The sequence below is a fragment of the Dromiciops gliroides genome, chromosome 6, assembly GCF_019393635.1.
Source record: "Dromiciops gliroides isolate mDroGli1 chromosome 6, mDroGli1.pri, whole genome shotgun sequence".
Lineage (NCBI taxonomy): Eukaryota > Metazoa > Chordata > Mammalia > Microbiotheria > Microbiotheriidae > Dromiciops > Dromiciops gliroides.
Genome location: NC_057866.1, coordinates 35981701 through 35997660, shown reverse-complemented (window position 1 = coordinate 35997660; position 15960 = coordinate 35981701). Strand labels below are relative to the sequence as shown.

Genomic DNA, 15960 nt, shown 5'->3' with positions numbered 1-15960 from the left:
AAAGGGAGGCTGGATAGTAACTTGTCCGGGATGTTTGGACTGCGACCTTTTATACTTCTCTGTTTTATTATCCCACTCATTCCAGAGGCTTTTTTTCTTCCTTTCCATCCCTCATCAAAATTCTCATCATTCACTTTGCCCTCACGCTCTCAGTTGAGGACTTTGCCTCATATTTTTCTGAAAAATTTGAGGCCATTCCTTGAGAGCTCTCCCCACCTCCTTATCTCACATCACCTACGTGTTGTCTACAAGTATCTTTGACTTCACCCCGTCTCACATGATTGAGGTGGTCCTTCTGGCCAGGGTAAATCCCCCCGCATGCACAAATTATATAATATCATCCCATCTTCTTGAGTCAATTGCTTCCACTATCATACTCACTCTCTCATTTATGTGTACTTTCTCTGCTCATTATCTGTTTCCCTACAGCCTAAAAACATACTCATGTCTCCTCCATCAAAAAAACCCCAAAACACCCCAAAAAACCAAAAAAACCCCACTCCTCATTTGATCCATCCTTTCTTAACCATTAATGGCCCTATACTCCTTCCTTTTGTTGTAAAAGTCTTTGAGAAATCTACTTATAAACAGGTGTCTGATACTTTCTTCTTAACTCTCTACAGTCTGGCTGTTGACCTCATCATGGAACTAAAATTGTTCTCTCCGAAGTTACCCATGATCTCTTAATTGCTAAATCTATGAATCTTTTCTCAGTCAGTCTTCACCCTTCTTGACCTCTCTGCAGCGTCTGACATTGTCACTCACCCTCTTCTTGATACTCTTCTCTCTCTAGCTTACACAACAGAACTGGTTGCCCCTTTGCCTATCTGATTTCTCCTCAGTCTCCTTTGCTGGATCTTTATCCGGGTCACTCCCAATTAGTGCTGAATGTCCCACAGGGCTCAGTTTTGGATCTTCTTTCCTCTATATACTGTTTCATTTAGTGAGCTCATCAGCTCCCATGGACTGATTTATCATCTCCATGCTTATGATTCTCAAAACTACTTATCCAGCCCTAACCTCTCTGCTGACCTCCAGCCTTGCATCTCTAACTGCCTTTTGGATGTATCAAACTGGATGTCCTCTAGACATCTTAAATTCAACATGTTCAAAACTGAACTCATTATTCCCCCATCTCTAACCCCAACACTACCACTAAATTTCCCTACGACTATTGATGGCAACACCATCTTCCCAGTAGGCTTGTGTCATCTTCAATTCCTCTTATTTCCTATATCCAGTATGTTGCTGAAGCCTGTTGATTTTATCTTTATAATATCTTTTGTCTATGCTATCTTCCCTCTTCTGAAACTGCCACCACCCTGGTATAGCCCTCATCACCTCGTGCCTGGTCTCAGCTGGCTGGCTAATCTCCTGCCACAAGTTTACCCCCACTCGAGTCCAATCTCTATTCAGCTTTCAAAGTGATTTTAAAGTATAGGTGTGACCATGTCACCCCCCCCCTTCAATAAACTCTAGTAGTCCCTCCCCCCAGAATTAGAAAAAACAAACCCCCAAACTCTGGTGTTCATAGTCCTTCATAATTTGCATCATCCCTATCTTTTTTATACCTCAATACATACTTTACATTCCAACGACACAAACTTCCTTACTGTTTCTTGAAGAGGATACTCCATTTCCTTGACTTGAGCATTTTCACTGGCTGCCCCCCATAGCTGAGAGCCTCTCCTTTCTGTTTCTTGGCTTCCATCATGTCCCTGCTAAAAATTTCACCTCTTGGGGCAGCTAGGTGGCGCAGTGGTTAGAGCACTGGCCCTGTAGTCAGGAGTACCTGAGTTCAAATCCAGCCTCAGACACTTAACACTTACTAGCTGTGTGACCCTGGGCAAGTCACTTAACTCCAATTGCCTCACTAAAAAAAAAAAAGAAAAAACAAAAATAAAAATTTCACCTCTTATAGGAAGCCTTTCCTAATTCCCCTTAATTCTACAGTCTCCCTTGGTTGGTGATTTCTCCTGTACATATGGCCTGTTTGTACATAGTTATCTGTATCCTGTCTCTTTGATTGGACTTGAGGGCAAGGACTATCTTTTGCCTTTCTCTGTATCTCTGTCACTTAGCACAGTGCTCAGCACATAGCAAGTGACTAATATTTACTAACTGACTAATGAGATCAAAGACTGGAACCTGGGCCTCCTGACTTCTAGGGTAATGGTCTTTGTGTTAGACTATATTATACTCAAAGGTTGTTGCTTTTGGAATACGAAATAAATTTTTATTTATTTTTTATATATTTTTTAGTGAGGCAATGGGGTTAAGTGACTTGTCCAGGGTCACACAGCTAGTAAGTGTAAGTGTCTGAGGTTGGATTTGAACTCAGGTACTCCTGACTCCAAGGGCCGGGTGCTCTATCCATTGTGCCACCTAGCTGCCCCTTATGAAATAAATTTTATGTTGGTTAGATTGATGTAAAGGAAAGACTCATATCAAGGAGGGGAAAACCTCTTTAGGACTAAAAGAACAAGTCTATTTCAATTCAAGAATTATTAGGCTCCTAAATGCTGGGGTTTAAAAAGACAAAAGCAGTCCCTGATCTCGTGGAGCATTCTGGTCTACTGTTCTATTTCCCAACGTAAAAAGTAAAAATAGACTCTTCAGCACCCCAAACATTAACAATAGAAAAAGATCCTTCTGGTGTAGGAATTAAAACTTGTTCCAAGATCAGGGACAGGTAGAGTTTAAATGAAAGAAATGAAATTGTGTTGCCTATGCTCTGGTTTCTGCAAGAGCACTAACCCAAGGAACTTGTAAGACTTCAATCCAGGTGCAATAAATTAATGAGACCTATATTCTTTGAGATCTTTCCTCATAAAAAGGAGGTGGGTAGGGCCCACAGGCTCTAGAATCAATTGCAGTTGAGAAACAATGCATTATCTCACCAAGAAATTGACACACCCTTCAACTAAAATGTTAATCCCTTATCCAATTTGGGGTGTGAATGGAATGTCAAGGGGGAAAAAACGTTTGTCTCTTATTGGACTCTTATCTGTTTAATCCTTCATATATAATCGACCTTCCCCCTACCTCCTCCCCCCTGCCCTCCTCTCCCTTCCTTCCTCCCTTGCTCCTCCCCCCAAAACTAGAGAAGGAAAAAAAAAAATCGCAAACCAAAACACATTTTAAGGATAGGTGAGGATGCTCTGGGTATCTTTCTGGTGTGTTAACACGGGTAAAGGAAGAAAGGACCTTTCCTTCTCATCCTTCTCTCCCACTTCCCCTCCCTCTCTATAGGTATGTATACACACATGTCAGCAAAGGTTCTGCATGATAATATGCACTTAAGGTTATAGAGTACAGTAAAGTTGGGGGTGACCGGCTGCTGATTCATAGCTACCTTGTTGCTGTGAGCCAGACCTGTCTCAGGCTGGTCCAGTGATTCAGGCTCAAGATAATAATGGAATGAGCCACTCGTAAACCATTCAACACTCAACAACAACAGCAAACGACAACAATTTGCTTAATTGGATGGAAAGGACACTTGGAAAGGATACAGCACTACTTCAGATAAGACATAGCATGTGCGTATGCGTGTGTGAGTGCACACACGCATGTGTGTCCAAACTGCCTGGTTAGAGGAGTTGTGTTGGGTCAGAAAAGTGCTTCACTGGGCAATGTCTCACCTCAGCAGCTGGACTGATGACAACCGATCTTTGCTCTCCACTGGATACTCTGCAGCTCTGGAGAAACGCATGCCTTCACCAGGCTTTACTTCATCACCTCTCTCACCGCCCCTCTACCATCTGCCTTGTTGCCATGCTGGGCACTGTCTCCCCACACCCCAGCCTCCCAACTCAAGTCCTGGCCTCCCAACCCAATCCACTTTGTCATTGTTTCCGGATGACGTGTGTCAGTCTGGTCCCACTTACCATGCCAGTATCCATCTGAAAATGCCCCTCCTAGGCTGCCTGCTGGGCACACAGTGTGCATTCAGTAAGTGCCTGCTCCTTTCCCTCCTACTCCACGTGTTGTCTGTGCCATTAGAGTCTCGGGGACTCAGAGGCTCCCGGCTACCCTACTTGCTCTTGCAGAGGCTGCCCTCCATCTGTGGAATGCACTCCAATGTCCGATCTGTGGGTGTGTCTCCCCTTTTTCAAGCTCCAATTCAGGGGGTACCTCCCTGAGCCCCCCCAAGAAGAGAAAGTGTTACCTTCCCCCCATAACATTTCTCACTGCAATTTATCAGTACCTCCCCCTTGCCCTTCCACTCTCCTTTGTGTCACAACTGTTGGGGTCTATTTTTAATTCTAGATTATAATACAACTCGTTAAGAGCAAAGACAATGTTTATTGAATGAATAACTATTCTTCTTAACTGTGGCAGTCTCCACTAGGGACAGGACATTGCTAATAACTCACCAGACTGAGGCTTCTCTGGGTTAGATTAACTAGCATTTATTAAATTCCTAGTGGACAGAAGGCAATATGCTAAAAGCAAAACCAGTGCTCCCTGCCAGCCCCTAGCGGAGCACCAGAAGGCACAAGGGGAGCAGGCAGTATCAGCTGGGAGGATTGGGGAAGACGAGGCAGTTGGGTTTTGCAGGAAACCAGGCGTCCCCAGAGGAGGAGAGCTGGACACATTTCTGGGATAGAGGAAAGGGCCTGGAAGCTGATGTGTGGTCAGCAAGGACCAGGAAGGTGGCTCATTTTACTGGACTCCAGAGTCTCTGGAGGGAAATGATGGTGAAAAGGTATGTTGGGAAGAGATTGGCTAAAAGAATTGGCATTTATACCTAGTCAATTCACTTCCATTTCCGAAAAACCAAGGGGACTTCTGGGCTCCCTATGGCAAAGCAACGATAAGACCAGCAACAGCATCATCATTTTACATTAAAAAAAAAATCCATCCACAATTAAGTGGTAAATAAATAGTAAAAACAAGAAAAAAAAGTACCAGCTTCTGTTGCTATTTTTATGAGAAAAAAAATCCCTATCAATCAATGTGATTAGCATATGCAGCTCTGGCCATGGAGTGTTTACTTGAAGGATGTGAGGGGGAAGAAGAGGCAAGCAAAGGGTACTTTATTTTTATTTTATTATCCTTGTTGGATAATATTTTTGCTCTCATTCTTGCATGTTATAGTAAAACATGACAAAGTCAACATTTGCTGAATTAAGTTAAGAACAAATTCATACTCTGTGAGTAGCATCTGCAGCATATTAATAACAAAATACATCTGCCATGAGCATGTGGTACATTTACAGAAAGGGCACAGGTAGCCTCCTCCTTTTCCAGAATTCATGATCTGGACTACAGCTCAGTCCCTGGATAAAATGAAGCCCTGGCTCAGAGAATTCCATTTTCTCCAGCTGGATGCTGGCTTGGGTCCAGCCCAACTTTCTTCATTGAGACTGCGATGTCAAACAAGTAGTCATAACACTCACACCTGTAAAAGAAGAAAATGGAAAGAGGAGCTTGAGAGCTTTGGAGGACCTGTGTGTGACCAGCCTGCGTGTGTCTCCTCTCCGCCCCATGCTCTGCCTTGGCTCATTTTTGGTGCGTCTTCTTTTCTGCTCATGGGCAGTACTTGTTGCCGACTTGTGAAACAGGAACAGAGGGGCCCATCCCCTTTGCTCAGCAAAGATCAAAAGTGACCTTAGGAGAAAGTGCCAGTGAAGTGTGAGATTTAAAATTGGATACAAAAGGGGCAGCTAGGTGGCGCAGTGGATGGAACACCGGCCCTGGAGTCAGGAGTACCTGAGTTCAAATTCGGCCTCAGACACTTAACACTTACTAGCTGTGTGACCCTGGGCAAGTCACTTAACCCCAACTGCCTCACTAAAAAAAATAAATAAATAAAATAAAAAAGAAATATGCTATTAAAAAAAAATTGGATACAAAAGACCCACCTGGAGATTAATCTATATTGAGTATCTGCTAAAGCCCATTATTTCATCACAGAAGCAATGATGATGACACTATCTTCACCACTGGTATCATCACCCACAGATCAGACTGAATTTTGAGAACATCCTCATGACGTTGGTCATGGGCCTAAGCAGATCTGGGGCCAGAACAACTGACAAAGATCATCCATGAAGATGAAGATGGATTATGGTGAATCAATGGAAGGAAGCCCTGTACACCAATGACATTACAGATCCTTGGAAATACTGAGTGAAATATGGGTTTGTTTGTTTTTATTGGAAAAAGGTGGGGCAGCTAGATAGCATAGTGGATAGATCACTGGCCCTGGATTCAGGAGGACCTGGGTTCAAATCCAGCCTCAGACACTTATACTAGCTGTGTGACCCTGGGCAAGTCACTTAACCCCAATTGCTTCAGCAAAAAAAAAAAAAAAAAAAAGAAAGAAAGGAAAAAGGCACACAAGCCTACATTAGGTGTTTTTCATAAGACAAGTGCTACCTTCAAAATATTTTGTTTTCTCTACTGTCTTCAGAATCAATGTAGCAAATCTGATAATTTGTGATTACCTAAAAAGCAAATTTCTAAGAAATAATGAATTACTTAAAATATGGAAAATTAAATTCATCCTCCATATATGTTGTGATATATTCATTGCTGTTTTAATGTAAGCTCTAATTAATCTTTTCTTGAAGCCTTTTAGGTTAATAAGTTGGAATATGCATATTAAGCCTAAAATCTGGAACTAATGAAAGACACTGCAAAGCTAAATCAGCTGATTAAAACCTAAACACTGGGCAAATGACTAGTGAGGAAAAGATTTATGCCAGAAATGGATGGCTAAGCATAGAGGAATGGCTGGTGTAACTACCCTGGCCTGGACTTAGGCAACCCGATTTAAATGCTTTATAGATGGACTGAGAATTTATCTTAAATGTGAATATCCAACATGTTTTAATTTTTTTTGGGGGGTGGGGTGGGGTGAGACAATTGGGATTAAGTGACTTTCCCAGGGTCACACACCTAGTAAGTGTTAAGTGTCTGAGGCCAGATTTGAACTCAGGTCCTCCTGACTCCAGTGCCAGTGCTCCATCCACTGTGCCACCTAGCGGCCCCCTATTTTCCCTTTTTAGAGTACCCACACACAAGTATTTTACCTGATGAGCTCCCCAAATTGTTTTTCTTTTGTACTCACATGGTTTTGGCTTTCTGCCATGTTTCTCCCCAGACGTATACTCCATGGCGCCGGACTAACACAGCACAGGAATCGGGGTATTCATTCATGGCTCGAGCCATTCGTTCTTTGAGGTCCTTTTCCTCTGGTGTATTCTCAATAATGGGGACCACCAGCATGTCATCGTATCTACAAGAAGAAATAGGTCGCATTTTTTCTCATTTCAAACAAGTTACATTCACCAAGAAAAATTCTACTATTACTTTCCAAGTTGTTTTAGTCAGAGAGACACTGAGTCTTCATCCTGGAAAGTCACTGCCAAGCTCTCTCTAAGCAAGATGTTGCATGTTATCCCACAGATCTTGCACAAGCATCTGTACCAAAATGGGCTTCAGATTTTGGCACCCATCTACTGTGAAGTGTCAGAAAGTTGTAGAGTATACCACCACCCAGCAAAGAAGTCATCAAGATCATACAGGTATTTTCCTTGAAGCACAGATGAGGACAGTATTCTAAAATGAAGAAATGAAGACAGGAAATACTAAATCTGAGGCTCAGAAGCACAGAAAGGATTAGTGATGGAACTACTTATTAAGTAGAAATTTTGAAACAATACACAATTTCCCCCCATCTTGAATGTTGGCAGGATCCAAGGAATCTTGGAGAGATGAATAAGAATGCTTCTACAATCAAGCTTGAACTTGGCAGATACTTAATATACTTTGAATGAAATTTTTAAAAAATGACTGCTTGCAGAAGTAAGTTTTTCCACTTTTGTTGAGTCGTTTTCATTCGTGACCCCATTTGGGGTTTTCTTGGCAAAGATACTGGAGTGGTTTGACATTTGCTTCTCCAGCTCATTTTACAGCTGAGGAAACTGAGGCAAAAGGGTACAGTGACATGCCCAGGGTCACACAGCTAGTAAGTGTCTGAGGTCACATTTGAACTCAGGAAGATGAGTCTTCCTGCCTCCAGGTTTGGCTGTGTCCCCTAGCTGCCCAAGTTTTTCCACAGAAGGGGAAAAATCATCTTCTAGAGGCAATTACAATATTGAGGCTTCCCCAAAGCTCCCCAACAGTTATTTAAGTCTTAATAACATTTTTGAATTATCAAATACCTGTAGAATGTCTCAACTCATTCTCCTTCTCTGAAAGGTGTGTGAAAAGATATCAAAGAAACATTTTCCTATGAAAAATCCAACCCAAAGACCTCTGCTGATTAAAATGCAGTTGGATTTCACAGAGTGAGAAAGAGACCCCAGAAGTCACCTAGTCTAATCTACCTAAAGCATAAATCTCTTCTAAAACTACCTACACGTGGCCATCTAATTTGAAGCCCTGGGTGCCAGGAAGTTCACTCCCTTATAAGACAACTATCTATTTCTGGACAGGTTTGACTGTTGGTAACTTTTATATGATATTGTGTTAAAATCTGCATTCTTGTAACTTCTACGTACTGCTCTGAATTCTGGAGTGCTTACGACTGCCAGAATACTCTCGGGACTCACTATATACCCCATATTAAAACTGTTCCCTCCCTGACGGGTTTCGCTAGTAGACATTAGACATCAATCAATTCCTCCCAACCCAGGATGTTTTCTCTTGTCTGGACTCCTGTGGTGACTTGCCTCAGGTCACAAGGGCACTTAGTTGTGGAGACTGAAGCCCAGCTTTCTACTTCCAAATCTGGTTCCTTTTGAAATCTCTAACCAGACCACATACTTCTTTTTTTGGGGGGGGGGTGGGGCAATGAGGGTTAAGTGACTTGCCCAGGGTCACACAGCTAGTAAGTGTCAAGTGTCTGAGGCCAGATTTGAACTCGGGTCCTCCTGAATCCAGGGCTGGTGCATTATCCACTGCGTCACCTAGCTGCCCCTCACCAGAGCATGTACTTTCTTAACTAAAGGAAGGGTTCAAATTGAGCAGCTGTCACATGACTAAATACAATGTAGGCAGCTTCCCTGCTGAAGGCTGCAGCTGCCCGTCACTTGGCTTGAGCAATGAGCAGCTGGTTACAAAGTGTCATGAAAGACATGGATGCCCAAAGCTTCTGCCTAATTTTGGTCCAAGCCACCCACAAGCTTACTTTAAGAATATACTGGGGGGGGGCAGCTAGATGGCGCAGTAGATAGAGCACTGGCCCTGGATTCAGGAGTACCTGAGTTCAAATCTGGCCTCAGACACTTAACACTTACTAGCTGTGTGACCCTGGGCAAGTCACTTAACCCCAATTGCCCCTCAAAAAACAAAAACAAAAACAAATAATATACTGAGGGGCAGCTAGGTGGCGCAGTGGATAGAGCACCAGCCCTGGACTCAGGAGGACCCGAGTTCAAATCCGGCCTCAGACACAACATTTACTAGCTGTGTGACCCTGGGCAAATCATTTAACCCCAACTGCCTCACTTAAAAAAAAAAAAAAAGAATATGCTGAATACTATTTGATTAACTCCATTCTGTCTTCCACAGAATTAAATCCCTCACCCAGGCACCAAAGTCAAAATCAATCTACTGACTGTGCCCTTTCCTCACTTATGTGTACCCTCTTCTTCCCTGGACTATCATTTTGATCCCCATTCTACATGTGCTGACACCCGTGTTCCCCTGGCCTATCACGAGATCTCTCCATTGCTTCTATGTTTTTCCTGAATTATATTTGCTTCCTTATCAACCATCCTTTTATGTGGAAGCACATGTATCATGGCCCTTTTGAGGTGCCTGAAGGCCAGGGAGGTACCTCACAACATGTGGAAGCAAGCAAGAGTAAAATGCTTAAGTATCTCGGCTAGTTCTAAATCTTATCCTGATGACACTGTAAATAATCATCTCCCATTCCTATAGGGCTTTTAAGGGTTAAAAGTCCTTTCTACATAACCACCCTGTGAAATAAAGACACCCTGAGTCACTCAATATTTATCTTATGAAGATTATACCATAAAGAGAATGTTATCTCTGCAATGTCAACAATGATATTAAAAAATGAAATTAAACTACCCTAAGAAAATAGCTTTGAGCACATCTATCCTATTGAATGAAAAAAATGAAGCTAGTTGTAGAGGGGCACTGTAGAGGCCTGTAGGCCATCCAGATCCTTCTCCAGTTTAACAACTAGATTTTTTTGCTGCTTCACCACACACACACACACACACACACACACACACACACACACACACACACACAGATATCAAAAAAGATCGGGGGCAGGATAGATAGAGCACCGGCCCTGGATTCAGGAGTACCTGAGTTCAAATCCGGCCTCAGACACTCAACACTTACTAGCTGTGTGACCCTGGGCAAGTCACTTAACCCCAATTGCCTCACTAAAAAAAAAAAAAAAAAAGAGGGAGGGAGAGAGATAGAGACAGAGAGAGACTGGAGAGGGGAAGAGAGCATAGTGGGAGAATGGCTGGCCTCATCCAATAACCCGTCTCTCTGTCTCTGCCATTCATAGGAAGGGTCCGACCCTCACCAGTGGCTTATCTGCAAAATGGGGTGTGACTAGAGCTCTGGCTCTGTCTTGCTGGCCTTCAGGAAAGGAGCCAAGATCCCTCACAGCTGTTCTCATGCCAATCTCAGGCATCTTTCACTACAACCAATGTCCTACTCAACTGCAAAGACACTAGAGCTCAACCAGCCAAGTCGGGTAGTTTTGAAGGATATTTGGTATAAAGAAAAGGCATTAGTAATAAAGAATGTCATCTCTTACCGTGCAATGCCCAGCTTTCACTTGAGCACTGGCACTGTGTATGTGTCCTGATGTGAATGATATTCAGTGTCATTAGATGCAACAAGTGTTAAGAATTTTCTGCTGATATCCTGTGCCTAGGTAGGGTTTTTGTTTTGTTTTGTTGTGGTAGTGGTGGTGGGGAATCTAGGGTGGTGGTGGTGGTAGTGTACGCTTCTCTGCAAGGACAACTTAATTGGTATCGTTCTTCTAACAGGTTATACCAAGTGTCAAGTACAAATGTCAAGAGTGTGGCTAAGAATTGGAAATCAAAAGATGCCCATCGATTTTGGAAAGGCTAAACAAGCTGTGATATATGCCTGTAATGGAATATTTTGTGCTATAAGAAATGACAAAACAGGATGATTTCAGAAAGGCCTGGAAAGACTTATATTAACTGATATATAGTGAAGTGAACAGAACCAGAAGAACATTGTACACAGTGACAGCAATACTGTTTGATGAAGAACGGTGAATGACTCAACTATTCTTAGCAAGACAATAATCCAAGACAATCTCAAAGGACTAATGATGAAGTGCACTATCTACCTCCAGAGAAAGAACTGGTATTGATTGAACACAGACTGAAGCACGCTACTTTTCATTTTTTTTTGAGTTTTCTTATACAAAATGACTAATTTTGTAATATTTTACATAATTGCACATGTATAACTTATATCTGATTGCTTCCCACCTCAGGGAGTGGGGAGGGAAGGAGGAACAGAATTTGGGACTCAAAACTTTAATAAAAATGTTTATTAAAATAAAAAAATAACAAAAGAAGATCTAGCAAACAACAAGGACAATAACAGAAAACCCCAAACAAGTGTCAGAGTACAGCAGATCACAACAAAGATGAAAGCTTCTGCTCTGGGTCAGTCACAGGCCATGTGTCTGCCACCCTCAGTCAGAAAGGTTAACCACTAGAAGGCTGGGCACTGAGGGATGATGAATTTTCTATTCACAGAAACCAAGTTATCTAAGGAGGTGTGGGAGCTGCTCTCAGTGTTCATGGAGGGCATTCCCACGCCCGGGATGTTACAGATCTTAGAAGCACTGCGATGGAAACACTGCAATATCCACCTAACTTAAGACAACCTCTCCCGGGGAGATGACTGCATCTGGAAGATGGGGATCTCAGCTGACAGATCTCAGCCTTAGTTTCCTTTCCTTTGAACTTAAAAATCCATGATTTTGTGAACGATTTCATAAATATGAGTCTGCTTATTATAGGGAAAGGAGTCCCCATTTGACTTAGCTCCATTGAGAATTTACCTTCAGGCATTTGATTAATGGCATCTATAACATACACACTAAAATATTTTATCAAATGAAATAGCTATAGTCTAAGTAAAAAATATGCTACACTGGATAACAGGATTTAGGGGTTTGAGATCCAGCTAATCTACAACTTAATGTGTGATGTGATGGAAGACACAGTTTTTCCTAATCTGTAAAAGGAGGGGTTTAGACGAATTCAGAAGTTTTTAACTGAGATTTGTGGTCTGCCCTCCACCCTATCTCACCTCCACCAAGGGGTCTGTGGACAGATTCCAGGGGGGGTCCGTGAACTTGGATGGGATAAAACCAAACATTTGTTTTCACTAACTTTGACCTTTGTGCATTTTCTTCAATTATAAATGCAGGCAACAAATGTTCGTCTGACTTCCCCTGCCTCGTCTTTTGACCAAAAAAAGGTTAACCCCTGAACTACTGGATGATTAAAGCCCCTTCGAGTCCAAAGATTCTATGTGAAACTTACAAATGACAAGTGTTCTGTTTACCAAAGTGAAGAAGAAATCCTCAATCTTCCCAACTGGAAGATGTGATACCTGTAACATCCTCCAGAGGTGCATTTCCTGATTCCTTTGATCATCTCCTGATGTGTGATTTTAAACTCCCGTCCTGGATAGAGAAGGGTGGCCATCACAGCAGCCTTAGAATGAGTGTGGATCACCGCTCCTGCTCCTTAAAGCAAAATAAAAGATTTTGGGTTAAAAATAATTTTTCAAAAGTTATCGTCTAAGTCAATCATCAGTATATATGTATGTCTCTCTCTCTCTCCACACACACACACACACACACACACACACACACACACACACACACACACACACATTCCTCCCTCCCTAGCATAATGTACTAGGCTAATAAATGCTGAGGGCTTGGGTTAGGGCAGAAAATTTTTTTAAAAAAATCAATTTTTATCAAACTGAAAGAAGAATGAAAAATTCTATCTTATTAAATAATTGCTCCAATAAAGTTGTTTGTTGGAAGTGTCACTATACTGAGGCAGAGAGGGGTTAGCTGACATTTCCTGAAGACCTACTGAATGTAGACCATAAATGGAGCTGAGGGAAGAGGTGAAATTTGTGCAGGCCTTAATCAGAAACAATTTACTTCCTTTAACACAATAGTTGTTAATTCAACAGCTGGTGACCACGTCAGTCATGTTGCTGGTGCTGGACTAATTCCTGTTCCTAAGCATAAAAATAATCAATAGGTAATAATGCTGCCTGAAAAGAGCTAACAGAAACATGTCCTTTACATCACACGACTCTTGTACTAATCCAGGTTAGGAACAACTATCATGAGGGTTAGAAAACTGCTCTAATCTGCATTTCTGAATTATCCTCCAGGCTGAGCCTTCTCGGGTCTGTTGTCTACAGAAATTTCTAATAACTAAAATCTGGCAGTTGATTTTAATTACCAAGTCTAAAACCTGCAGTTTCACTGTTCCCTAAGTTTTTAGGTCACAGTGGGCTTAGAGTCCAACTCTTTTTTATGAAGGCTTCCAGGCAGAGCTGGTTAAATGACCTCCTCAAAGGAGGAGCTGGGTCTCAATCATATTTCCAGGTGAAATTAAATTATTGCTCCCTGGAATAACCAGCTAAGAAGAGGATCATTTGGGTCTAAGTTTTTGCACATTAAAGGTAAGAAAATTAAATTCAAAAGACACCTTTTGAAAATGTATGCCATCACACCTAAAGCTCATATTATGGATCAATTAATCTTTGAGTCAAAGCATTTCCTGCATACCTCTCATAGTGTAAGCATTCATAAAGAGAGGCGTACACTGGCTTTTCCTTAGGTTCTTATACGGTGGAGGTCCACTGATATCTTGTTCATTTATGTCACAAACAAACATGTCTTCAGGCTGTTGGTAAGAAAAAAAATACTCAAATTTCTGTCGTTTTGGGGAAATATTTCTGTTGTATGTGGAAGTGGTGAAAATATATTTCAAAGGCATATATAATAAAAATAATCATCTTCTGTTTTCATTAAATTTAACTCCTGAATTTAGTCTACCAACCTCCCAACCACAGTCTATAGATTTAACCTCAAATCTAATCTTCCTGATCCATAAATCTCTATTTCAACTATGATGAACAAAAAAATCAGTATTTTCAAAATTGCAATCTACTCTATACCTCTTAAGTCCTGCTGATTATCTGAAAATAGACAGTGAAGTGACAAATTCTGAAATTTACCTTGGGATCCATCTTCCTAACTATGCAGAGACTTCACAAGGGGAGTCACTAATCTCTGGTGAATGTGCGATGAATTCATATTTTAGAAATCTAAAGCAAGCAAGAAACCATCCTAAAGCTTTGAGCTATGAGGACCATAGATCTTCGGAATATGGTAGGTTTTTCAGTAAGGACTCATCAGAACAATTACGAGTGTCTTCTTATTTTTGTTTTAGGACAGTCAAGAACTGAACCTATGTTGAGGCCGGGGGTGCATTAGTGAACACGTATAGGCATGTGGATTGGGCTATGATTATGTGACAAAGAAAACTTCTGCCTGTTAAATATTAATACTTGTTCTTCCATTTTGCAACCAGATCTCAGGTTTTATTTCTCAGTTCAGTAGGATGGAATAAGCTTTTTTAAAACACCTACAGCAATTCCTCCAATTACAGAAATGTCTTCTATGAAGAAAACAGAAGTAAAGCTTGCAGGATATTTTATTCATTGCTATCTCCAAGTACCAGCCAATTACTGATGGGCTGAATGATTAAGGAGGAGGTATAATGGACTTAAACACTGGGCTTAGATATTTTAGGCCATTTGAGAAGACAATTTAGCAAACTTCCTTGATTGCTAAAAATGGCACTAGCCAGTGCTACATAAATATATACTCACAGATCTATCATTATTCTGATTTCAAAATGAGACGTCCCTTTTTGTACATTAAGGAAGCAATTTCAAAATAGTAATTACATATAAAGCATACTCACCATATAGCACGAAACTAGGCATTGACAAAGTGCTCAATATAGCTACTTTTAAATTTTTACATAAGGACTCAAAGACCTGCAAGGAGTCTTAGAAATCAATTTAGAGCAATCCTCTCATTTTATTATTTTTAGTTTTTTCTCCATAGGTGATTCTCCCCCCCAATTAAAGTTTAATCAGTCATATTTTTTTTTTTTAGTGAGGCAATTGGGGTTAAGTGACTTGCCCAGGGTCACACAGCTAGTAAGTGTTAAGTGTCTGAGGTCAGATTTGAACTCAGGTACTCCTGAATCCAGGGCCAGTGCTCTATCCACTGTGCCACCTAGCTGCCCCCTCAGTTATATTTTTTTAAACATTTTGCAAAACAGAGATTCTGACTTGAGACTTCATATGCAAATAATGCAATTTAATAAATTAAAAGACCCTAGTGTTGTAGATCCTTCCTTCCCCCAATGATTAAGGCAATTACTGCTCTTTCGATTTTATTTTTATTAGTAACAATACCCTCTTCCTCTCCCCTTACCAAGTAAGCCATTCCTTATGACAAAAATTAAAAAGGGGAACAAAAGGCGTTCGCCCTCTCCCTTTCCTGCAAAGAAGGAAGGAAAGTAGATGCTCTCCATTCTTCTCCAAGGCCAAGTTTGGTGATTCTAAGTACACAATATTGAATTCTGTCTTTGTCTTGTTTTCTTTCCATTTACCCTGCGGTAGTCCCTGTGTATGTTTGTTTTCCTCTACTCTGCATCCATTCATGTAAACCTTTCTGTGCTTGTCTGATATATACTGTACTCCATAAACATACTATAATTTGTTTCGCCCCTCCCCAATCAACAACCCTCTACTTTGTGTCTAGCTTTTTCCTAACATAAAAGGGTTACAAGGAATACTTTGCTTTACAAATTCCTCATTCTCAAGAGGAAGAAATGGAAGTGCAGCGGC

At 41.3% G+C, this 15960-nt stretch overlaps 1 protein-coding gene across 1 annotated transcript in view; it reads right to left on the bottom strand.

The window, feature by feature from the left end:
- Positions 1–5035: 5035 nt before the first annotated feature.
- The window catches only part of LOC122730721 (APAF1 interacting protein), a 38773-nt gene continuing 27848 nt past the window's right edge, over positions 5036–15960 (bottom strand). Inside the window, exons 4-7 of the mRNA XM_043970014.1 lie at positions 13820–13937; positions 12613–12748; positions 7079–7246; positions 5036–5404 (exon numbers count right to left, since the gene is read on the bottom strand). Coding sequence (XP_043825949.1) covers positions 5305–5404; positions 7079–7246; positions 12613–12748; positions 13820–13937 — 522 coding nt within the window. The 3' untranslated portion in view covers positions 5036–5304. The remainder of the gene's footprint in view (positions 5405–7078; positions 7247–12612; positions 12749–13819; positions 13938–15960) is intronic.